This window comes from Mycotypha africana (assembly GCF_025528875.1).
Source record: "Mycotypha africana strain NRRL 2978 chromosome Unknown BDF20scaffold_8, whole genome shotgun sequence".
In the NCBI taxonomy this organism is placed as follows: Eukaryota; Fungi; Mucoromycota; class Mucoromycetes; order Mucorales; family Mycotyphaceae; genus Mycotypha; species Mycotypha africana.
In genome coordinates, this window is record NW_026515732.1 from 738073 (window position 1) to 763163 (window position 25091).

The 25091-nt window shown below is 37.9% G+C and overlaps 9 protein-coding genes across 9 annotated transcripts; 2 read left to right on the forward strand and 7 right to left on the reverse strand.

The window, feature by feature from the left end:
• Positions 1 to 1077: 1077 nt before the first annotated feature.
• Positions 1078 to 3968, reverse strand: BDF20DRAFT_837385 (SNF2 family N-terminal domain-containing protein; the record flags this gene model as incomplete). Its single annotated transcript, XM_053079046.1, has 2 exons — positions 1078 to 3069; positions 3156 to 3968. 2 exons carry the CDS (start codon positions 3966 to 3968, stop codon positions 1078 to 1080), a joined length of 2805 nt encoding a protein of 934 aa, XP_052934102.1.
• Positions 3969 to 4310: 342 nt separating this feature from the next.
• Positions 4311 to 4891, reverse strand: BDF20DRAFT_824391 (uncharacterized protein; the record flags this gene model as incomplete). Its single annotated transcript, XM_053077889.1, has 2 exons — positions 4311 to 4502; positions 4580 to 4891. 2 exons carry the CDS (start codon positions 4889 to 4891, stop codon positions 4311 to 4313), a joined length of 504 nt encoding a protein of 167 aa, XP_052934103.1.
• A 635-nt stretch (positions 4892 to 5526) lies between these two features.
• BDF20DRAFT_824052 (uncharacterized protein) lies at positions 5527 to 6843 on the reverse strand (the record flags this gene model as incomplete). Its single annotated transcript, XM_053077853.1, has 3 exons — positions 5527 to 5894; positions 5967 to 6342; positions 6469 to 6843. Coding segments are annotated over 3 exons (1119 nt in total), but the record flags the coding sequence as incomplete, so codon positions are not given.
• A 1628-nt stretch (positions 6844 to 8471) lies between these two features.
• Positions 8472 to 13481, reverse strand: BDF20DRAFT_960679 (uncharacterized protein). Its single transcript, XM_053084939.1, has 9 exons — positions 12245 to 13481; positions 11965 to 12171; positions 11556 to 11885; positions 11274 to 11480; positions 10882 to 11201; positions 10694 to 10811; positions 9690 to 10628; positions 9264 to 9620; positions 8472 to 9189 (listed from the first exon to the last, which is right to left on the reverse strand). Exons 1-9 carry the CDS (start codon positions 13196 to 13198, stop codon positions 8581 to 8583), a joined length of 4041 nt encoding a protein of 1346 aa, XP_052934105.1. The 5' UTR covers positions 13199 to 13481; the 3' UTR covers positions 8472 to 8580.
• A 273-nt stretch (positions 13482 to 13754) lies between these two features.
• BDF20DRAFT_977822 (glycoside hydrolase superfamily) lies at positions 13755 to 16428 on the forward strand (the record flags this gene model as incomplete). Its single annotated transcript, XM_053085092.1, has 4 exons — positions 13755 to 14091; positions 14212 to 14311; positions 14416 to 15923; positions 16029 to 16428. The coding sequence occupies exons 1-4, from the start codon at positions 13814 to 13816 to the stop codon at positions 16426 to 16428; spliced, it is 2286 nt and encodes a 761-aa protein (XP_052934106.1). The 5' UTR covers positions 13755 to 13813.
• Positions 16429 to 17068: 640 nt separating this feature from the next.
• BDF20DRAFT_837390 (uncharacterized protein) lies at positions 17069 to 17625 on the forward strand (the record flags this gene model as incomplete). Its single annotated transcript, XM_053079047.1, has 2 exons — positions 17069 to 17157; positions 17226 to 17625. The coding sequence occupies 2 exons, from the start codon at positions 17069 to 17071 to the stop codon at positions 17623 to 17625; spliced, it is 489 nt and encodes a 162-aa protein (XP_052934107.1).
• Positions 17626 to 17983: 358 nt separating this feature from the next.
• BDF20DRAFT_882406 (uncharacterized protein) lies at positions 17984 to 18972 on the reverse strand. The gene has a single exon (XM_053081722.1). The coding sequence runs from the start codon at positions 18608 to 18610 to the stop codon at positions 18317 to 18319; it is 294 nt and encodes a 97-aa protein (XP_052934108.1). The 5' UTR covers positions 18611 to 18972; the 3' UTR covers positions 17984 to 18316.
• Positions 18973 to 21944: 2972 nt separating this feature from the next.
• Positions 21945 to 23572, reverse strand: BDF20DRAFT_824268 (CRAL-TRIO domain-containing protein; the record flags this gene model as incomplete). Its single annotated transcript, XM_053077875.1, has 3 exons — positions 21945 to 22526; positions 22738 to 22897; positions 22971 to 23572. 3 exons carry the CDS (start codon positions 23570 to 23572, stop codon positions 21945 to 21947), a joined length of 1344 nt encoding a protein of 447 aa, XP_052934109.1.
• A 659-nt stretch (positions 23573 to 24231) lies between these two features.
• On the reverse strand, positions 24232 to 24972 carry BDF20DRAFT_914889 (uncharacterized protein; the record flags this gene model as incomplete). Its single annotated transcript, XM_053084242.1, has 4 exons — positions 24232 to 24263; positions 24333 to 24408; positions 24472 to 24555; positions 24952 to 24972. 4 exons carry the CDS (start codon positions 24970 to 24972, stop codon positions 24232 to 24234), a joined length of 213 nt encoding a protein of 70 aa, XP_052934110.1.
• Between the last annotated feature and the right edge of the window lie 119 nt (positions 24973 to 25091).

Sequence of the window (25091 nt, forward strand, 5' to 3'; positions counted from 1 at the left end):
TACCAATTATAAACGGGTCTGAATTGCTAATTGTAGTTCCAAGCAAGTATGTCGTAATATGATTTTTTGCTAGTGTATAGAATTCAGAAGTGATGGATAAACAAACTTTTTGTTTGTAGGTGTTGACTTGAAAGGAATTAAAAAAAAAAAAAAATGGAAAGAAAAGAGATGGAAAATGTACATTCAAAAACATTCAAAAGAAGATGTCCCTTTTTCTTGCTCCTCCCTAATAAGTAGTATATTTTACTTAATAGACGCAGGTATTTTAAGTGCAAAATTACTATAATAACTCTCTATTATACAATGATGGATCACAAGAGTAATAGTGATAGAGTGTAACAATTGAAGCAGCGTTACAGTTTGACGACCATACATAAATGCTGCTGCTCATTATATACTGACATGACCAATTAAGCTTGAAGCTGAAAAGGTAATTCAAATGGACCAGTCAAACAAGTCGCAGGTAATGAGATCGACGACAAAGGGTGATAACAATCATCAAGCACCTACTTGCATATACCCCAAATACTGTTTAACTTTACCAATTGCTCTTTTTTAGTGTAGAGGCAATAGTGAAGCAATGGATGTCTTGTAAATGAGTGTTTGTCAAATTTTGATAATCGAAAGGAAGCAAAATACTGCTACTAGAAAACGAATATCTTTTTTGACAGCTTCACTTCTTTTTATAGTGTCTTTTACACAACAGATTAATATCGTACCACGTTGCACTCTATTTCCTTTTTCGAAACTAAGATTCTATAAGGCTTCCATTATCGTTTCTGGTAAACTTTTCTATTTCGATAGTTCTCCTTGTTACTGCTCAATAGGCTGCTACTTGACCCCGTTCTTTTCACAACCACCAAAATCAAAAAAGTTTTTGTGAAAAGAGCAATCTTTAATTCTAAATAGATGGAAGAAGAAAGTACTTATATTTCAAAAGAAAATAGAGCATAAATATGAAATGTAATGAAAATGCGCAAGAATATGAAATCAAATGTTAGCAATAGGATATTTCAATTTGAGATTAGATATCAAAAAAAGGATTAAAATGAATAAATAGTGGTTTTCGTCTTAATTTTACATAACAAATAAGAATCTCAGATCTTCCACTGTCAACTTATCAAGCGCGCTAGTATCCTTATTGACTGTACTGTTGACTAACGCTTGCTTCTTCTCTTGTAACTGAACAATACGACTCTCTATACTGTTCTCAATGATCAATCTTGTGATACGAATAGGTCGATATTGTCCTAAACGATGAATACGATCCATAGCTTGTAACTCTGCAGCAGGATTCCACCAAGGATCCATGATAAAGACACGACTTGCTTCTGTCAAATTCAGAGCCACACCACCCGCTTTCAAACTGATCAAGAACACTGTGCAAGTAGGCTGTGTCATGAAATGATTGATGGCAGCATTACGTTGATCTGGTGTCATACTACCATCCAGACGGATACATTCAAAGCCGGCACGAGAAAGACGCCAATGGATCAAATCCAAAAAGTTGACAAACTGAGAAAACACAATACTCTTGATTGTCTTATCTTCGCGACGTAACTGAGAGAGTTCTTCTACGAGCGCTTCAATCTTCGTAGAGCTACGCCATTTATCCATATTAATACGGTTAACAATACTTGTCTTGGAATAATTGGCATTCAACACACCACCGGCACCAAAACCGTCCGATTCAATCTCAATCGCAGGTTGAGTCAGATCAACGCTGAAGTCTGCAAAGCAAGACGGACAGCGTGGTTTTCCGTTTTGCTGAGGAGATTCATCATTATCATCATCAACAAAACTTTGATAGTATTGAATACAGCATTCTCTACAGAAAATATGCTTACAAGCAGCAGTGATGGCGTCTTCGGGTGGGTCATAACACAGCATGCACACCAACTGCTTTGTATCAGCAGACCGTCTTGTTACCAAATCTGGATGATCTGCACATTGACGCATCTTCATTAACAATTCAAAGATGTTGGCATAATTGTTCAACACCGTACCTTGTTCAACAAAGGTCGTGAATTGCCGCGCGACGTTAGAGTAGAGAGAGGTGTACATGTCTTCTTCTTCTTCGCTGAAAATATCACGTCGGACTACTACTTCACGCGGTGGTAACCCCAGATCATCGGCACATTCTATTTTAGTTCTACGCAACATGATTTTATCCAATAGCAAACGTAGTTTCTTCATAGCTTCTACACCATCCCTAAGATGACCGAACATTTGAATTGGCTTCAATACTTCATTATTCCACCAACAGACATGTTTCATTGGTGTATGTCCGCAAGAGTCGCAGGTTCTCTTATCAGAAAATTTCCAAGAAATTTCCTTGCAAGGACATTCTTTACAGTAATAGTAGGCAAAGGGATCGGCTTGCATGAAACGAATCAAAGAATACAGCTCACCCACACGGTTTTGCAAAGGAGTACCAGTTAATGACCACTTAAACTTGCCTTCCAAATTGAACACAGAACGGGCTGTATTGCTTGAACGGTCTTTGATATTATGTGCTTCATCTAAAATAATTCGATGCCAATGGATTCTGTGTAAAAGAGATTTTTCTTTTCGGATAGCTTTTGTATATTTATTCTTTACACCATATTCTTGCCGACGAAAACTACTTTCCAAAACTTGGTAAGTAGATAACACCACATCGTACTCTTTCAAGGCATTCATATCTTTACTACGGTTGGCACCATGATAGATATAAACTGAAAGAGCATTGTTGGTATGACGCTCAATTTCATTCTTCCACTGTATAAGAGCTACTACAGGAGCAACAACCAAATTTGGCTTTTGACGATCTGACAAAAGTAAAGAAATAGTTTGAATGGTTTTTCCCATACCCATTTCATCAGCTAAAATGCCACCGTTGAAGCCTTCTGTTCTCTCTTGACGAAGCATCCAGCCAACACCATATTTTTGGAAATTCAAAAGCGGTAAACTTAACTCGGCAGGCTGTTCGATAGGGACAACATCTTCAGGTATAATATTTTCCAAGTCATCCCAAACATTGCTCAAATCTGTATGTATCTTCACTAGTGCATCTTGTGTACGTTTATACTAAAAAAGAAAAAAACCGAACCGTAACACGAACACGTTAGAAAACTCTAAATTGCAGCCTTTACGCGTTCAAGACAACTACTTACATGAGGAGTTCTACCGTGTCTTGTCTGTCGTCTCGCAATTCTCTGCTCACGGATCATGAATGGATCATCATCCTCACTACTGCTACTATTACCGTCGTTGGCAGCAGCGTCATTTACTCGCTGTTCTTCATAATTTCCATCAAGCTCGTCTTCTTGTCCCTCTTCAACAACCGCTGCATTAACGTTAATTTCTTCTCCGTCTAAATCAGTTAACTGCGAACTAGAAAATTGTTGCTGTAAATCGACTGCGGATCTATCATCATCTTCATCGTCAACCGCCTTCAATGAAACAGCCTTTTCTTCTATATCCATGTTAACAGTTGTATGATCCGCTTTCTTTAAGTCTATAATAGCTCTACTTTGCTCGCTTTGTTGTTCAGGACTAGCAACACTACTGCTACTACCGCTGCTGCCAAGTGTAGATACAGAAAGAGATACGTAACCTTCATCTACTTCATTCCCAAGTGAAATTTCTAGTTCTGTATCTTGTTCTTTATTGTCTGTCTGCAACGGCTCCTGTGATTGTTGTAACATTATTGAACTGGATCTTGTAAAACGTTTTGTAGACTGAAGCCTAGACTTGTGTTGCTCAATTAGAACTCTACGCAAAGGACGAACAGGAAGAGGTGCTTGGAATTCCTCATCACTTTCATTATCGGTGGTTAGAGTAGTTGATTGTGAGTCAAGATCCATAAGATCCTCAACGATCGCTGAATCTTCTCTCGAGATCGGGAAGGAAGTCGACGGCGTACCATTTTCTTTGGCAAGTCTTGCCTTCTTCGCAATTCTACCGGAACGACGAGTAGTAGTCATACTTTATTGAAAAGAGAACAGGGATGAAAGAATAGAATAGGCAAAGAAGAGCTGGTACTTTCGTCGTTGTAAAGAAGTACAGAAGAGTTGCGATGAAATTATGCTGCGAAAAAATAATGAAAAGGAACCAAAAAAAATCCAATTAAAGGAATCAGAGCCTGGATTTGGTCTGTCGGTGAGCAAATCGATTTGTTATGTCTAAGATGGGCACTAAACTTTTTTGAGAGTGTCAACCCAGCAATATCATAAAAATCGCTCATAGAAATTGCTTGAAGATATTGTTTTATGTACATGTAGGAATGGAATAAATAGTGGTTTATGGCGGAAGCAAGTACATTGTACTCAAAGCATATCCTGCAACATATTCAATATTTTTTGTTGTAACTTGAGCTGTTTTGGATCTTGAGTTACTCTAAACAACGGCACCTCCAAATTAACAAATTCTTGTTGTAAGTATTTCACTTCTTTATCCATTTCTTTCAACACTAGTAGATCCATTATATGTAACTTTTTATCCTTTTCTTTTTCAAGTTTCTAATAAATCATTTGAATAATGAAGTTTTAACAATGCTGAACAGATTTTTTTTTCCGCATAAAACGAATTATCAAACCTTCAATTCGCTTGGATCCACTTTGACACCAAGCATCTCCTTTGTTAATATAGCATCCTTCTGCTTCTTGAATTTCGCTTCAATGGCTTGTCGTTGTGCAAATAATTCTTTTTCTTTTCTATCCTGTCTCCGTTTACAGTCCTTTAAAACTTGTAACAGGTTTGTTTCTTTCACCAAACTGCCTAACTTTACTAATACTTCAGGCGTAACACTGGTTGCGTTTTTCAATACTTTCTCCTCCTCTTTTTGCAGATATTCTGCTCGAACTTGATTGATAACATCTTGACGGATACTCGAAAAATCGATATTCATTGGTATATTTCCTGACAGCTCTGCTGAAATTGGCTGCGGTAAGTTTGAAGTTTGAGATTGAGTTTGTGGCGTGGACATTGCCGCACTGGTAAAATTAGTAGGTAGTGGTGTTGCCGAGGATGACGAGGATGTTGCCGCTTCTGGTAAAACTAAGTTGTGACCCTACTGAAAGACAGTTAGATAATAAGAGCCTTATCAATTTATTAGAGACGTTTATACCTTAAGGAGGGAAAGTAGTTGATTAATATCTGACATTGTTATTAATGATCGCAATCAGAATAAAACAAATCGGTTACAGTAAAAGCATTTTAGCTCAACTTTAGTCGTTCCTATAATTTTATTACATCCGCTAATAAAAGTCATTCGCCTTGCTGTCACAGCACGTACTCTTTTGATCAATTACAACTTTCGGCTTCCACCTTTTACCACAAGTTTGCAGAAGCAAGCAAAAAACGGCATTCACAAGGCATAACATCTTCTGAATACTTTATAAACCATTATGGTTCATCCTACCAAATTAATTATTAAAATACATACATTTTAACCACTTGAGGACGACCAAAGGAACTTTCAAATTTATTGAAACCTTAGCGTCCACCAACATTTAGCAGTGGTCGAACATCTCAAGCATAACGTTATACTAAGAAGTTATCTAAACCTAAACTGCATAATTCAAAAGGCTCTTCTAGGTCTTGCTTAAAGTTCACTCTGATGGATTTGAATGGCTCGTAAAAGTTCTTCCTCGAAGGGCACTGAAAGTCGAAGGTAATCAAAGATAATGAAGGCGTTGCCTGCGAGAGAGACATTATTTTCGTTGAAACAATGTCACATTCTTCCCAAGAGCCGAATAATACAAACTGAACTGTCACTTCAAACATCTCCTTCAAATTATCAACGTCCTTCGCCTGCAGTTTGATTGAATTTGTCGGTGTATATATAATCACCCTCCTTCCTTTGATATCGCCAGCCATATAAAAACCGAAATAGTCGCCTGCCTGTGGGTCTACAAAACACAATATGCTGGAGTCAGACCAAAAATGTATTTCTCAATTAAAACAAAACATTCAATGCTTACTCTTCATTGATGTCCAGCATGTTGCAATATCCTGATCCACTGCTCTATGATACTGTATATGATTTGTTAAAGAAATATTACTTTGCTTGGGGTTTAAATGAGCTGCGTTTGGTTGTTGAAAAAATATTTCTTCATAATGGCTTAAGTTTGAGAAGAAAGGCATTTGTTGCTGTTCATTATCGGTCTTATTAACGATGAATTCAGGATGATCTTCATATTCTATATTGGGCATATGGTTGATGCTTGTAATAAATAGGCATTTATCATTAGCACAGCTTGATCGAACATCTCTTTCTATAGTAGATGGAGGAACACCAGCGAGCGTAAAAGGCGCATATTGCTCTAATACGTCTGTGGTGCTATTCTGAAGACCTGACTCTAAAATCGACAAAGCATCAAACTGAATGGGCAATATCTTATTAGTTCATATTATCATGCACAATATTACATCGTGGCGTCAAGAATTTACCATCAGTTGTTTTACCAAGTGTCTGTTATTTACTGTATCTATATGTCTGAAGCTGTCTATATTTGCCGATAATAAGGGATTGGAAACCAAATATGGGTATTGATTTAGCCACACAGTGAAGTATATATCTGCTATCATTGATGGAAGTACTTCAATTTTGTTATCTCTTCCTCGACCAATTTTTATACCAAGAACTGTTGTCGAATTCAAAGTTGACCAGAGACTCATAAAATGCTGTGCTCTGTCTTTTTTGATGAAGGCGCCATATCGTAAGTCAGCATAACCCGTATGCATTGATAAGTTTCGATTTTTAAACCGCCAGGTCATGTAATCCTTATAGTTAGACGGCCGTGTATTGACAATAAAATGATCAGGATATCGATGTGTATGGGTATAAAGTGTGTCTAGATAAGTATTCAGCCACAAATCGTCTTGGAAGTAGCATTTGTCATAAGTTGCATTAGCACAAGCAGCGAATTTACTAATAAACCGTTGTTGATCAATTTTCGTTTCATCATCTTTGAATAGGTGAATGAGGACATCATTATCATGGCTGACGTGTGTTGAAGGTTTGAACTGCTGGAAGGTCTGTATTAGACATGGAAAGATGTGAAATACCCTTTTCCTTGGTTAAATACGAATATGCATAAGGCGTATCTTATCGCAATTCCACTGACCTTTTCATTTAAAGGGCTGGATTCAATTTGATTGCAAATAACTATCTCTTTGATGAACGGATATTTTAATAAATGCTGCACAACGCTCTTTATGCTTTCTTCATCATAATCGATACGACTGATAATGGCTGACACTGGTGAGTAATGATTAAAATCGACCCCTTGTCCTTTTTCAAGAGAATCTGAAAATGCTAAAGGTGGGAATATGCTTGGCTGTTTCAGAATAGCTTCACTCTCAAGCATTTGAATTTGACATACAGAAGGATCTTGTTCTATTGCGATAGCTGAATAAGTTGTGTATCTTTTTGACTGCCATTGTAGTATATTATCTCTGCTTAATTTCCAGTAAGTAAGCAGTATTGTTGGGATAAGTGATAGAAGAATAAAAAGCTTTTTGGGCATGGAATTGTTCGATATCAAAGATAAGCGCTTGTTCATTATATTTGAGAGAGGTAACTTATCATATATGAAGCATCAATATCAGAAAAAACTACTGAATGAACAAGAAAAGCATTCCACTCAGTCCATCCTTTCGCAATAGCTAAAGTTTATCTCTATTACCAGCTTGTGTAAGTGTAACGTTTCCATTTCTAACAAATCACAGTTTTGCCCAGCAAATTACATTCAATTGGTTTTTTGAGCAATGTACCTGCTATCGTTCTATTGCCTCATTTTACTCTATAATTACCTTCCCGCATAGTACGAAGTTTTCGTTTGTGAGCCGTATCTATTTGAGTACAGGTGCAAATAATTCATAAATGATGAGTCATCCTCTTGATTTAAAGTAATTTCTTTAAACATGATCATTAATTTATTCATTTGTTTGTTGACTTCATTGGCTGCATTTCTTATTCATATGATGAAGGTGCTAGTTGTGTTTATCTTGAAGTATAACATGCATAGGGGGGATACTTCATATTTTCATTTATGTTGAAATTATCTGCTTGATTATCGAAGTCTATGTTTGGCTACGGACAGTCTCAAGAAAGCATACTTATGCTTTCTATGATTTCAATCAAAGAGCAGCGTTTACATCGAATGACACTGTTATCTAACAATCATATAGTGCTAATCATGAGCATAAAGTGTAATGCTTATGTCTCCCTTTTCGGTGAATTAAATCACTTATCACAGTTATGCTAATGCTAAAGATGGCGACGCCGCGAAAAAAAAAGCAGTATTTGAGCATCGGTTCAAGAAACGAGTTGTTTCAGTAAGAACCTCCTTTAAGAGGAACCGTCAATGACAATTTATTATAATATTTGGTATTTTTTTTTTATTTTTATTTTTTATATTTTCTAAGTTTTCAAAAATAGAGTTGTTTTACACGAAAGCATGAGTTACGAAGCTATAGTAACTTTTTTTTTGGCTTTTTTTTTTTTTCAAAGAAAGTGGAACTGAGAGGCTATGTACAAGATAATGGTAGGGTGAAATAGATATTGAACAAAGTGAGCAAGGTATATATGATTTAAAGTGAGAGACCATGATCAGGGAGCGGCGGTGGTGCGTGTGTAGGCATACGGATAGCTGTATCTTTTGTCTCGAAAGAAATGCCATCATAGTGTTCTGATGAAAGTAGTGACATAGAATTATCGCAACCGTGAGAAGCATACTTCGTGCTTCTGATGGAATTACTGGTATCATTGGCCGTAGTAGGATCATTGCGCTTATTAAATTCTTGGTTTAGAAAGGCTGCTACATCAGCATCTTGTCTCATACGTAGAATGCGAAGTATATCGTCAGCATCGGGTAAGTTGGCCACATATTGCTCTTTCTGATTCACTTTTAGTTGAGCAGTAGTCGAACTATCATTCTTCGCTTCATTCATAACCTTTTTGCGGCGGATTGTACTTCGAGAATGATAGACAGACTTTGTTCGATTCGGCGGTTTTTTGCTTGCCTTTTTACCAGTGCTCAATTTTGCAGTCTCTGCGATTTTGTAACTTGACATTAGCTCATGAGTATCCATATAATAAACAAAATTGACCGCTAACAATGAATAATATTCATCGTTTTCGAGAGTCTCCAGAGGAATAGCATCACCATCCTCTCCTCCATTGAAGAGTACTTTGAGTAACTATTTAGCAAGAATTATAGGTGAGACGCTTTTATGAAAAGGCATAACCAGTGTGATAATAGAAAGTGACTTACCTCTAACCACTTCAAAATGACATGCATTTCGTATATATCCAATGGTTTAACTTGAGACAAATTCTCGGATAAAGGAGGCACCATGATATCTTTTATCGTTTTGATGATTTGTTTCCAAATTTTCGAAACGACTAATTGCATGTTCGTTTCTGTCAGATTCTCATTCAGTATATGCAAGTTGTACTCCATGAATTCAATAAGTGGAGCAATGGCATCCTCGCAAGCTTGTAAATCTGGCTCAGTTTCTATTTCGGTAACTGCAACAATGCGATTGAATGAAAAGAAGCTATTTCGATTTCTCCCTAATACTTTGCTGATAGTATGACGTGATAAACACTGCCGGATAAAAGGTGTCATCTATAATGAATATTGAATGATCATTAGTTATATGGATCTAAGCGATAGACTTTTTTTTCCCGTTTTTACCTTATCAACAATTAACCAAGCAGCATCAATACTGGAAGTCTTCAAAGTACGAAAGGCTTTTCCAAAGTAGAACTGGATGTCGTTCTTTTCATCTTCCATAGTTATGCGCAAAACTAATTTGCCTTGAGGTGCCAAGTCCAATATCAAATCGTCTTGATGGTAAATGGCATTGAACTTGGGAGATAACGTAAACCATGTGACACCGCATTCGTCGTCTGCAGTGATCACATCTTCGTCGTTAACAATCGCGCAAATGTCAACTGCATTGTCCCTTAACACTATATCGAACTCTTGATCCCACCGTGGGTTAAGTGTTTCGTAAACAGTCTTTGTTCTTATAACAGGCTTCCCATCCATTTCAAAAACGACATAAGGGTCACTCAATCCGTTCCTATCCATGGGTTTCAAATTCTCCGCACGAACAACGCGTATAGTGTAATGATAACTCATATTATTGTAATTTGCTTGTTGTTGCAATGATGATAGATGCATGTTATTTTCTCTCATGAATTGAGCAATTTCATCTACATGCATCAATTGATACAGACGGTCCAGCTTATCTCTAGCTGCTTCAATATCATTCAATTTGGTGCAGAGTTCGGCTGTAATAGCTAGCATTGCTCCGTTGCTGTATCCTTTGTTATAGTAGAGTGTGCGTGCACCAATAAGTTGGTTTTTTGCTTTTTCTAACAAAGTTGATCCTGCTACAACAGTATCATCTGTGTTCAATGAAACGTCTTGCCGAATCAGGTTCTCTAGTGCTCGGCAGTATAAATCAATGCTTTCCGCAATAAGCTTTGCGAGATAGGTTTTTAACGTACAATATTGTACGTCGTTTGGCCATTGAAGCCCTGCAATGAAATCGACAGCTTGTGTGAACATAGCAAACAAATCGATGACGGATGAAGAATGTACAATAACGTCACTATATTGTTGAAACTATCCGTGGATCTGTTAATACTTGACAATAGTCTCTTGGTTGGAAAATACTCTTCATGACTTACTGTATCTTGCGCAATTGCGTTTTCCACCCATTCTTTTGTGGAATCATTCGTCTTTATAATCCAACGCTTTACATGTGGTAAAAACCATGACTCGACCTTAAAGAGGCTCTTTTTTGCCCTAATAAAAGGCAACGCCAAATTTAATAATCCCAAGTAAAACAATTTCAACCATATTATTCACGACTTACTCTGATCCGTATTTATCGTACAATTTCTGTAAACTCAACACTTTGTCATACAGCTGAAAAGTTCTATCGATAGGACATGTTTTGAAATCTGGTGAAAAGACCCAATTCTCCATTTCTAACGCAAAGTAAGGTAGCTGTCGAGCCATAATAAGTTCGGGAATAGACAGCACGCCGAATATTGGTTGCGAAAATCTTTTACGCGCGATAGAACCAAGCTCTTTGCAGAGCTTATCAGCCATTGTATAGAGGTTAGATAATATGTCTCTACTAGGATCATTTATTAATTGCTCGATATTACTCCATCTCTCTACTGCAGCGCCCTATAATTCCCAAATGTATTACATAGTGACATGTTAGTCAGTTTTTTGGAACATGATGTTTTTCGTTCTTACCTTTATACACTCTTCTAACTGGATGATGTCGGCTGTTATATCAGGATGCGCTTCGGCATAAACTGGATGTGTGTGAATTTTTTCCAAGATATCAACAATGTCTTCTATCCACTGTGGACTTATCTTCCAATATTCTGACAGACCTTCAGCCAATTTGCGCATAAGAGTATTTTGGATACTTTCGAATGCTCTTACAGCATTTTTAACCTGTGCATTATGAGAGGTGACAGAGTTAACGAGCGTTGTTTGCGAATGGACGTATTTACAAGCTCAAGTACTTACATCCGACGAGGGCCACATACTGATATCATACTCTTTCATGACTTTGTCCAAGGACCTCATAGCATCACTAATAGCATGTACATCTAGTTCATTTGCATCGACCTTTGGCTTGAGTAAATTAAGATAAAGAATAGCACGAAAAGGTGAGGATAAGCGCCAAGTTCTCCAACATTCCCTCAAAAGATCGTCTGACTGCTGGGATAAACCAGTTGCAGGAAATGCATCCCGGTCATTGGCTTGTTGTTGCTCTATATCGTGATTTAAACACAGGCTCATCAAAAATCGGTAGGATCTTTTGGGATCATTGGGGATAAACGTGAATTCGGTTGACTATGACAAGCTGATTCATTAGTCCGATGAAATGAATAGCATTCTTTCTATCATCAGATGGGATAAGTTAAGAACCTACATCGTTATCGTCTTCATTGATGGAGTCTGCTAGCCGTAAGTTTGGATTCATAAGCATAAGTGAATTCAGCAATTCTGTTAGCTGTTTTACTTCCTTCTTCTGCCACTGCTCGTAAGCTAGTGAACTGGCAAAATCCTCCTTTCTTCCTGGGAAAGCTTCATTCTTGTGTACATTATTGATGCATTTTTTCAAATCGTAGATCAGTGCCTATGCCAAAGGGCATTAGGTCCATTATGTTCAAGTTTGGCTAATTATGAAGGAAAAAAGGAAATATACTTACTGTTACTGTGCAGATGGGTATAAGTTCTTTCAGCTTTTGACGATGTTCCTCTTGGTTGATTTTGAACAACTGCTGTATAAGTTTGATCATTGGATAATTCAATAGGCTATCTACTGTCAAGACGGCCGAAGCACAGGAATCACCAGCACTACTCGTCTGATGATTGTAAGTCGATGACCCTCTACTATGATCGACTGAGGAGCTTTTCCATTTTGGAGAATGGGTGGTACTAGGTGTACAAAATGCGGACAGCTTGTCCAATACTTCAGGTGTAGCAGAAGAAGGCGCATCATACTGTAATGTTTGTATAACCAAGTCAACAAATCTCGACAGAAACGTATTCAAATCATCATACCAAATGGCAGGGTTGTTGGGATGAAGAACTTTAAGCTCTGCTTCACTGATTTTCAAGAACTGCACTACAACATCATTGATGGTCCCTGTACGATGTAATTTTTTTTCCTGCTGTAGATGTTTCTTTGTCATTTTGCAAACAGTACGAAATTTCTTCTCTAATGCATCATTTTCTGCCGTTCCATTGCTTTCTGGCGCTTTATAAATGTCTTCGAGTCTTTTGAGAATTCCTTTTACTAGGTCTTGAGTTAGCTTGCCATTTTTCTTACTGTCATCAACAGACGAAGAGGAAGAAGAAGATAGTTTGTCTGCTAAGTTTGGAAAGTTGTAAATTTGACTGAATCGATGTTCGTCTTTCTTTTTCGTTATTGATAAGTGGGTTGATAACGAGGACGGTGTCTCTGGCCTTTCGCCGGTCTGTTCGAGATAGGCACGGATGGCACAGCGTAAAGCATAGTCATATATGATATGAGAACTGACTGCTCGAAATGAAAATCGCTTACTTTTACGGCTGTAACCATAAGCACTGCTATTGGGACTCGAACTGGTATCGGAACTTTCGACGGTTGAATGACGAGTGATTGCTTTTGACATTGTCATTTCATTGAGATCTTGCTCTGGCTTTTCCCGTTTTTTGCAATAAGAAAAAGTGTTCAAATCTGAACTTTTTTGGAAAGGGAAATCTATTTGCAGTAGAAGAGTCTCTTTGACGGGGCTTGAATGCTTCGATTCAATACTCTGCCTCACATTGTTCCTGGTTTCGTTTTGTTTCAATTATTGATGATGGTGGCTCTGCCCGATTTCTTTATTTTGCTGCTCCCATTGTTCATAAAAACTAGGTATTCATGCGTACTCTAATTTTTTGTACCTCTGTGTAACAATTTGTCGCTTAGCAGAGAGAGCTGTAGTACCTGTGCTTGAATTTTCAAAGGCATGTGCACTTATTGGTTACTAAGCAATTGCAATGATACCGCTTCATTGACCTACAGCTAGCTGAAAGCTCCAATATTATGTGATACGAGTCTGAGTAAAAGGTCACCAGTGGTTTAGTCAAAGTGACTCAATCACAAACGTGCAGAAAAATTAGCTTTCGCTTGCTGATTACATAAGGGAACATCTGCATAATTTTAAATTCAAAATGCGTCTTTTCCTTATTCTCGTTTATTTTACTTCTTTTCTTTCTTGTTGGTTTACTATATCCAAAACTACTCTACTATGGGGATAGGCATCAAGGGTCGCTGGTTTACTGAGCCTGATACAAATCGCACTCTTCTATTCAGAGGTGTGAATTTGAGTCCTAATACGAAATTACCTGTTGGCATACCCTCTCATAAACGTGAGAGTTTTTGGGTTGACTATGATCGTCATGTTACCTTTGTTGGTCGTCCATTTCCATTATCTGATGCCGATGAGCATTTACAGCGATTAGTCAATCTTGGCTTCAATCTACTCCGGTTCATTGTGACATGGGAAGCAATTGAACATGAGGGCCCGTAAGGTTTTTCTATTCCATCTCTTTCTTTTTTTTTTTTTGTCTGTTCCTTTTGAAATAGAAGGGGGAAGAAAAGGATCAAGTTAAATATACAACACTTTTTTTTTTGTGTCTATTATAGTGGTATTTACGATGAGGATTATCTGGATTATGTGGTTCAGGTTTTGAAAAAATGTGAGGAGTATAGGCTTCAAGTCTACATTGATCCTCATCAAGATACGGTAAAGTTGTTTATCTGCGATTCTTGACTACTATAACGACTGTTGTTCAGAGTAACATGATTCGAGCGTTATGCCATATTCTCACACAATAAAGTAAAACATAGTGGTCGCGCCATTGTGGTGGCTCAGGGCATCCTGGATGGACGCTTGCATTGGCAGGTCTTAACCCTTTGCATTTTCCTCAAACCAATGCGGCCATCGTACATAATCTATATTCACCGCCAGAGAACTTTCCAAAGATGATTTGGAATACGAACTACAATAAATTAGCTGCTGCCACTTTATTCACTCTATTTTACGCTGGTCGAACTTATGCACCAAAATGTATTGTCAACGGTGTCAACATTCAAGATTACCTACAAGACCATTACTTGAGCAGTTTGACGCAGTTAGCAAAGCGTATCCATGACAACCATCTTGAAGATACCGTTGTCATTGGTTATGACACCATGAACGAGCCTGGCAAGGGCTATTTATCAGTACCCAACTTGAGTGAGATAAGTAAAGATGATGTTGATTTCAAAAAAGGGCTTACACCTACCGCTTTTCAAGGCATGCTATTAGGTGCAGGTTTTGAGGCACAAGTAGGTTTTTGGGAACTCAAGTGGAATGGGCCTAGAAAGACGAAGGACGTTTGGGTGAAGCCAGACATGACAGCTTGGATGACTGACCAAGAAGTAAAAGAAGCCTATGCCACTTTTCGGTGGGAAAGAGACTTTAACATTTGGCCAGCCGGTTGTGTTTGGGCTACGCATGGTGTGTGGGACCCTTCTCATCAAGATTTGCTTAGACCGGATTACTTTGTTAAGCATCCTAAGACAGGACAACCCACCCATTATAACGATTTTTGGACTGACCATCTATTGGCTTATGAACGAGCCATTCGTCATATTCATGAAAATGCTATCTTGTTTGTTCAGCCTCCCGTTTTAGAAGCACCACCCAAATTACCAGCAAACTTGAACAGGGTCGTGTATGCTCCTCATTGGTACGATGGACTGACACTGATTAAAAAGAAGTGGTGTAACTACAACGTGGACTACATCAATTTGAGTCGTGGAAAGTATGGTTCAGGGCCCTTGCGGTTCTTGCGTGCTCTGAGAGTAGGCGAAAAGGCGATACGACAATGTTTCGTAGATCAATTGGAAACTATACGAAAAGAAAGCATTGAAATTGTAGGCGATTATCCTTGTGTGATCGGTGAAATTGGTATACCTTACGACATGGAAAAATCAACTACCACAACGCTTTCTCATGTCTCGTCTTTCTGGTATTGGATACTGTCGCTCCTCGGTAGCTCTAATACAGATACATTAACAGATAGTCAAAATGCGATTGGCAGTCCTCAGTCAGATCAGAATAAAGCTTTCGATGCTAATATAAACGCTCTAGAGAAGAATTTGTTGAACTTCACCTTATGGAATTACATGCCTGACAACAGTGCTGAGTGGGGTGACTTATGGAACGGCGAAGATCTTAGTATTTTCCAAAGCTCTGATAACAATAAGTCAACAGACGACGCATCAGTGATAACAAAGCAAACAAACTCATTCGTAAAATCTCCGTATGCTGATGTATCAGTAGCTGTCACCAACGATACTATTATTTCTTCGTCAACGACAACCGACTCAAGTCGCACACTGATAGCTACACTTCCGTCAGGAAATGTAAAGACCATTTCAAAGGATGCTGACTTATCCGTGACAGCAAACATGAGTACAGACTCTCTCCAAGGCTTACTACAACAATATCAACAGGAGTCAAATGTCCGTAACTTGATCAGTTTGCATAGGCCTCATCCTTACCTCACAGCTGGCTATCCGTTAAATATTAATTTTGTTTCGCCCACAGAAAAAATATGTGCGTCATTTGAGTATAGTTTTGAATACAAGTCGACGACACATGGACCAACAGAAATATATGTTCCTAGCTGTTATTTCCCAGTGACAGCAGTAGCCACCGATGATACAGAACTTACCTCTAGAATAACTGTCAGCGTCGGAACGTGGCAAGCAGCTTCCATTCATAACCAATATTGGATTTTACTCTGGTCTATAGAAGAAGATCAGGATATAACTGAAGTGAAGATCACTATAGAGGGGATCACGGTCATTTGATAAAGATCAACCAACAACTGAATAAAAAAGTCACTCACAATTACTCATTTTCTAGTTGGATCCAGTTAACGTCCGGACATAATTTACTGGATCAACTGTCCATCTCGCGCAATTAAGCAATGTGAATTTCCTTACCCGTGGCACATCGTTTCTCCACCCAATCAAAAGAACTATGATTCTCAATTTCGTCGGAGTTTGATAAAAAAGAATTTTTTGGTTTCTCTTCCTTTTGTTTTTTCTTCTTTTTTCTTCTTTATCCCTAAAACGTTGTTTATTCAAATTCAATAGGCACATACTGCTTCAATTTCTTTTCAACTTTACTGAAAGAGAAAGGAAATCTCCACAAATTTCAATAGTCTTTTTTTCTTATTTTGTTATTCTGTATAACTAACAAATAAGGAGAAGAAAACAGAATCACTGCCTTTACCTTCAAGTTCAAAGGGAAATACTCAAAAGAAAAAGTCGAAACGGTGATACTTTCCTCACCCCTCACTTTTCTTCATCACAGCAGCAGCGTCGTCGACAAACAGACAAAAGGATTTTTTGAACCCTTTTCAGTCTCGATAAAAGGGTTTTCTTAGAAAGCAAGAAATTCAATCTAAAGAAGGTCTAACAGTTCCGTTTAATCAATTTGATAATCATGAATACAGTTGCCTACTCCCAACCTCAACAGAAAACCATCATCGCCATAGGCGTAAAACAACAGACCATGTTCTATCCAGCTCAACCGTGGAAGAAGGGTTGTTCTCTTCTTCAGAGCAACAATTAACAAATTCCTCCACTCATAAACTAAAAAGAAAAACCATTACAAAGAAACGTTTCCAACCGTATAGTCACAATAATAACAATCGCAATAATTATATTGAACAACAGCAACAGCAAAGTAATTCAATAGGAGAAACTGATTCCCTTTTTGGTCCCATTCCAACCTCTGCCTCTTCTTCTGTAAATTCAGTAATGACAATGTTTGAAGGTGTTGATGTTGACGAAGATAGAGCCACAGCAACAGATATCAATTCAAACCTTTTACTAAGAGACAATGAGCTCTTTGCCGAATTTGACGATTTTATGTACCTCAACTCTTCCAATACAGAAAGATATCTTACCTCTCCTCCACCTTCGCCTACGCTCACATTTCAAGATTTAAGCGGCAATAATGATGATATCGGCTTTGATGATTTTCCATTATTCCCTTAAATAATCTTTCCTTTCTACTCCCTGTCATCTCATCTTCGTTACCTATTTAAACCTTTATCATATCATTACATTTCCATTCGATTGCAGCAGTTAAAGTCAGAACACTTGAATAAAGCCAAAGAGTTACTTTTTTCCCTGAATGACCAGTTAAGAGCTTTCATGTCGCTATTGTATTCAAACACTTGTTGAACATGAAACTGTAAAATCCACGTAATCGCTGGGGAACGAAACACGTGTGACAAATCGATAGATGATTTCCATTATCCTTAAACTTTATCGAGCCATCGATAAAAGTGGGCCATTATCTTAATAAACATATCAAGCGAACTAGACTCTACGCCAATACGTTGAAAACCCCTTTCTGAATAATTAAGCCTTAAATATGGGCGTATCATTAAGACAAAATGACCATTTTCACTAAACTGAACAAAATTCCCAATCGGCATAATAACACTACTGATTTCTTGTGAGCATTGGATTCTTATAGTAATGTAACAGTAGATAAGGTGGATTGTTTGTATTACCACATTGCTAAACTTCTTGCTTTAAACAATTTGTTGGACTCACAGTCTTGAAATTCAAGCCGCCTTCCTTGGCAGCCTTTAAAACTTTCGTCCAAGTTGTGCGGCTGGGATCAACAATATGTTAGGCGTAATCCTGTTGACTGTTAAAAGCAACCATCGTATTCTGTCTACAAGCATGAAGCATACTCTACAGGTACCCAGTCAATTATGCGTAAATTGGCAGGGAAACTGGCAAGAAAAATAGCCCCGCCTACGATCATACGAGGAGATTGCTCAGAAACGTTCCATACACCATGCAATCTATCTCCACAGATTTTGATCGAGTCATTCAATGTTGCAAGGATACAACTTCTCTTTTGCAAGAAAGCCAAGGAGAGTTTTACAGATGAATTTGGATTGAGTAAACCCTGCTGGCATAGACACATGCGAGTCAAGAGGCGTTTGTACTTGTAGCACCCCATGCTTGGCAGGAGCTTTCTAGCAATCTCTCATGAAGGTTTATAAAGACAATAGCTTTATATTGGTTGTTTGTTGTTTGGTTTCTGTTAGTAAACGTTCTTCACATAGCTTTCACTGATTTTGTTTGCTGCTGCTTACGATGCTTCCTCATTTCCTTCTTCTTTGTTTCTTTTACTTCCTTATTTCTCTCTATTAAACAAACGGATTGAAATAAAATCTTGTTTTTGACACATCTTCTTTATTCTACTTAGCATGCTACTATCGCGCAAGAACCATCGCTCCGTAGTATCTCTAGTATCTGTAGTGTCCGTACCTCCTAGCTGAGGCACGTCTATACTATCAGATTTTACCCATCAATTAGGCCTTTTTTTCCTATAACATATATATCTTTCCTAATCTTTTATTTCTGATCCGTCTTTATTGAATAAATGTCATATGAATTTAAGAAAATAAAAAAAAAGTATCTGTAGCATCCGTAGTATTTATATGTTGGCTATTTATTGATGGTACTTTTTGACGAGGTTATGGAAAAAGGAACGAAGAGTTTGTCTAAATGTGAATCGCTTGCACAAGTTTTTTCCTGGGATTCTTGCAAGCATTGTTTCCAGTTCAATCTACCGACCAACTCTTTTTTGTAGTTTAAAACAAAACGCAAAATCATCGTCTTTGGCAGATGTTGCGTCTGTTATTGTATTCGTAAATCGATGTTCTGACAAAGGTTCCAGAGATGAGTCCGATTCATCCTGTGTTGAAAATTTTCTTTTTACAGATGCATTGTATACCAACCCGCGGTTGATCAAGCTTTTGCCTTTCGATGTTACTGGAATGCCTCGATTACCGTCTCAATTTTCCGTAAAATTCTTCGCTGCTCGAACAAATCACGTCGATAGATCCCGCAAAGTTTGATTCTTGTTGTGCGTGGTCTTCAAGACAACCTTGGCAGTATGGTTGAATATTTGGGTCATTTGCATAGGTATGTCCATACAGCGTCGAAGATTGTTCGATGAGAAACAGTGACAACGCGCACAAAGATCGCAAGTTACCATTAACTTTGGTAGTAGTGTTGTGTTTGCTTATTTAAAAATGGACAATTGTGGTAAGTCGATGACGATGAGCTTAAGTGTCTTTTTTATTCTTCAGATATAGTAGAAAGATTATTTACACTGTAAGGTCTGATGGGAGATATATTATTTGAGGATGCTAGTCACTAGTTTCAGGTTCAGATGCTGAATGAGTGATTATTATATTTAGGCCTGTATTTCATTATATGTTGTACATAACCTACATCAGATGCAATATAGATAGACCGTGGTAGAATGTATCTGGTTGTACGTACTCGAGTACTATAGTTATTTCACCAACCACGTCAACACCAACGATTGATGATGATAGTCTCTCTTTAATAATACAGAAAACAGATGTTTGTTTCAGTGTTAACAGAACTCTCGCCAGCAAAGAGGTACTTGATGAATTCAATAAGATCAATGCAAATCATGATAGTAATCAGTCTCTAAAATCTATCCCAGGAGCCTTTACCTTTCTAAAAGAATTCTTAGCGTTGGATGAGGGTGAACTTATTGACAAACTGGCTAATCTACATACGAACAAAACTTGTTTAACAAGTTCATGAAGTTTGCTCTCATTGATTATGCTATCAGCTGTGAAAGGATTACACCAACACCTATCAATGATAAGCGCACGATTTATCGAAAATATTGTTCCTTTGTTCAAATATTTTGGTAATATCACAAAGACCATCTCCTTTCGTTGGTGAGTATATAAGTTGTTTACAATGTTTGCTTTTTGCCTTACCCATATCAAACATGCATTATAGGGATGGAAAAAAAGGGTAAAGACTCGGCTGCTGTAGTGTTTTACGTGAACAAGCTTAAAGGGGATACCAGACTGGCTGACAGGATTGGTTCTGGTTCATAAAACTGGATTCTCAAAACCTTCATCACTTCTTTCCGTATGTTCGTTTGATTAAACTGGACTACGAAACAGAAATTGACTACATTTCAAGGTGTTTCGATACTTTAACTTCACAATATTCAAAATAGTAGGGTAAGCTTCTAGAATTAGTCTATTTTTAACTGGAAGGGCTAATTCAAATATGTTATATTGCTGTCTTAGCATTGAAGAGTTCATTAATTTACCTACAGCTAAAAACAAAATGTTCAGCAACTGTGGACGGATACACATGTTGGATTGCCTTTGCTAGAAAGACTACCAGTAGCACTATTAGAAATGTACAATTGAGCATATCCGACTTCACCGAAGAGGAAATCAATAGTCACATATGTCCCTGTGCGTTTGTTTCGTATCATGGAGGCACAGATGTCAGGAAGTGTTCTACTCAAGAGTATTACCAGGCTATATAAGGGCAGGATGAAGATAGAAGAAGATTGAGATACGATACTTCTCGCGCTTTTATATTATAGTCAACTATATGTATAAGCTATACAGATAATAAAAGTACACTTGCCACCTTTTTGGACAACGTTAACGAAGGATACCACGAATTCCCATCAGATAGATAGCAAAATGTACTAATAAGCATGTATAGTATGTAAGGGGACAGGATTCTCAATGAAAGACACACCATTTCTACTTTGCAGTTCATTGATTTAAAAACTTTTAAAAAACATCGTCTTTGAGGAACTTCCTGTTGAAACAGTCCAAATAGTAAAAGCGAAAGAGAGCGGCTTGGAATCAAGTATTGCACTTTTCTTATTCTGTCCGGTATCAGCAATTGAACAATGAGGGAAATGCATGCGCATAAAAATTTGCCTGAAATCACAAGTACGCTATCACTCTTCAAAGAGTAGATTTAAAAGGCCTTATCTGCCAGAAATGTTTGCTCTTATCTATTACCATACTGGTAAGGCGATATGTTTGATTGGAGAAAAAAACAAGACTTTCCACCCATAATACCATTGATTAGTTTACATAAAGGTTTGTAGTGAAATAGGTAATTGATGTACTATGTACCGTATATCTTGCAGTTTGGTTGATAGTTCAGACCTGTTATGTCCTATAGACGTATTCACCCGAATAAGTTGTTCTATTGTATGCTCTCAATTTAAGAAATGACAATCTTATAGCAACGGACATGAGGAGCTATTTATCGGTCGTGATGTAAGGGTTAAGAGTAATGAATAATAGGTAACAACTATTTTGTGGATTATATAAGTTCTAAAAATTAAATTAGCAGTGATGAATTGTAGAAAAAGGGGGAATACTTGATGAATAAGGGAATGATAGTGTGTCTAGTTGTACATTCAGTTTCAATTAGAGGTTAAGACACCTATCTCAGACTATAACTTTCTGTAAAATTTAGACCATCTCAGTAATGTCCAAGGGAGTCCAACCGTCGCTCCCATAATTAAGTAAGACTCTATTGTCTGGGCTGACTGTAAGCAATCCTTTGGCTTGATAGCTAGTCGGGCCTCGCATATCTAATTCAGCCTTAAACCTTGTCACCCGGTATTGTTTGGCTAACTCTATTCTTCGTGTGTTCTGTACGTTGTCATTATCAGTTGATTTTGTCTTGGCCCATTCGCTCGTTTCATCCTCATAGTCATTCACCATTTCTTGGTATTCGTGATATGCAGGCGTGTCAGGTTTACCTAGCTTTCCTGGAGCTACAGGATCTATTTTTACGGCCTCATCCATGGTTTTCTTGTCTTTCTCACCCGTGATATTGCCAGGCAAGGCTGTGATATCGACATAGTTGGTCAACTCTTTGCAATCTTTGGTAAAATGAATCTTGCTTGCCACCACTGGATCTAAAAGCGGTGTGATTAATGTCCAAACGGTAGAGAATACCCAGGGCGCCTTATGAATCAAACAGCAACCTAATGTCTCAGGGTAATAAGCTTCAAAGCATGACACTAAGAATTTGACAAAATCAAAGTCCTTTGCGTGCCAAGTGTCCATTGAGGCAATTAAAAAGGAAATTTTGAAGTTAGAAGAAAATGACCAGCCTATTGTTACACACCATTTTAACTTTTTTCACATTCATCTCTTCAGGGCATTCTTTGGATATCAATCTTTCACACATACAATATCAACCCCAAACAAAAATTCCTGACCCACACAGATTTCTCAGCTGCATTTATATCCTTACCATATTTTTGAGTGTGAAACCATCCATGTTGAAAACGATACATGCTGATTCTACTGGTTGATGAACAATGGCACGGGATGTTTCCATGATATACATTGTTAGTAGTTTGATGATTTCAGGCGTTTGGTCTTCCTTGTGATGAAGATTAACATTAATGAAACTATCAAAGGCCGAATTAAGCAACCATTACTTCCATGTTGTTGTGTTTGTCATTTTAAAGGAAAACCACATACCAAATGCCTCGACCTTCTTTATCAGGGCCTCCCAAATAAGCTTTACCAGAGTTAAGCTGCGTAATAAATGAATCCCCGAGTCCAGGCTGTAACCTGTTTAATTCATCTCTCATACCGTTTTCACCAAGCGCCGTAATGTCATCTAAACGGAATACCAACCGCCAACGGAGGGCATTCGTGAGCATATGATAGGCGGCCTCTAAATCCCATTTACGAGCACGTAAGAAACGTAGCAGGACTGCGTCCGGATTATCTGTAGCTACCATGTTCCAAAATGTGGTGCGAAGTTGGTCGCCTGGAATCAAAGGTAAAGCCTTTTCCAGTGGCATAGACATAATGGAAGAATTTATAGTCGTGCCAATGAAAACTTCCACATTTTTATCCACGTTGCTCGTAGTTTTCTTGGAGGAAAACCACCCTCCCCCTTTCTTCGTGTCTTCTTGTTTCGTGTTGGTGTCGCTCTCCTTAGGCCTAATATCAGTGCCTTTTTGTTTGAATAATTCCAGGAGACGGATCCACAATTGCTTAAGCATATCATTTTCCTTCACGGTCAAATTGCCAACATGGCCCGGCAAAGAGCTAACTGAGTCCACAAGAACCATAGTTTTTTGAAAAACCAAACAGTAAGTCTGAATGGAAGAGAATGAAAAGGAAGGCAGCAAATAAAAATCTGTACCTAAGGTTTAAAAGCTTTGTTAGTGGAACAGAAAAAGAAAAAAAGTAGTCCTTCTTCAAAATTCACCATGGAATGAAGGTGATACAGCCATGAGCACTTTAAAAAAATAGACTTTTTGTTTCAAGTTATGATAAGTTTAATATGTCATCGTTTGCATTCTACTTTCATTGTTTACCAACTGAAATGATTCAGGCTGTTAGGGCGATGGTTAAACTGTTGTAGGCGGAATTAATCGCAACAATACTACCACTTTTGGGGGTAGGTAGAAATAATTAGCCGATGTCTACTCGTCTTTTGAAATCGCTATCACAATCATCTGAGCGCTCCATAGACATTGTGAACACTATTCTGTCATCTATCATTGCTCATGCTATATGAATATCATGTGGATGCCGTGTATTGCTTCCTATATATGCGCGATTCAATGGCCGAAAATTTGACAGCTGCACTTTGCAATTTTGCTTTTGGGAAACTGAAGTTTTTTATTGTGATTAAATATGTAAATGCTGTGGATGGGATATATAATGACTCCACATAGAAGCCTTAAGTGGTCCAGATATCGATCACCGTGAAACCGAATTGAAATTAAAAGAAATAGTCGATGAGCTGCAAGATAACTGTTCATAGAAAGATGTTAACCATTGGAATGTGCAATGTCAGTTTTGTATTCTCATCCTAACACTTACTGCCACCAAACAGGGCAAAAATTAGAAGAATAACAGCCCAATAAGGGTAAGAGGGCTTATTAGCAGCCTTTGATTTCTAAATGACAATAAAATGAGTGATATATATATATGACATGAAGAAAGGCAAGACTTTCTTTACCTCCTGCGCCTTAGCAGCAACAGTTCCCTTCATCGATCTGTTATGGTAAAGTTGGTTTCGTTTACGGAGTGTAGGTGCAGTAGCCTAAATAAGCGTTGAGTCTACAGAGAACTGTCATACATCTGTCAATGTCAGCTTACCATTTCAAATTGCAATCAAGTAAAAAGGGGGAAAGGTTAGGAAAGGTTGGGAAAGTCGGCCGATCCCTTAAAGCTTGAACTTGTCGCAATTTCATTGGTTAACTGATAATATCAATTCTTACCCGCACAGACACGGATGCATCCCTTTTGTGTAATTCGTAACCGAAAAGGATGCAGTTTTTTGACAATGGAGGCTCACAATGAAGTGGGGGAAGTAGATGCTTTAAGGCACCATTGGCTTTTTTTTTTTTTTGGCCTCGCATGAGAAGTTCATACTTCTATTGATATCTGCAACATATACCATCCATTTTCCCACTGCCTTTGCGTACCGTCAATTTACCCAAAGAGGTGTCACGGTCATGAGTTATAGTTAGGGTTATCAGAGTAATTCAGGTTCCTTAGAACAGAGTAGCGCCGGAAAAACATTTTGTATTACATTGTAGCCTACAATGACTGATATAATTGATCACTACTCATGTA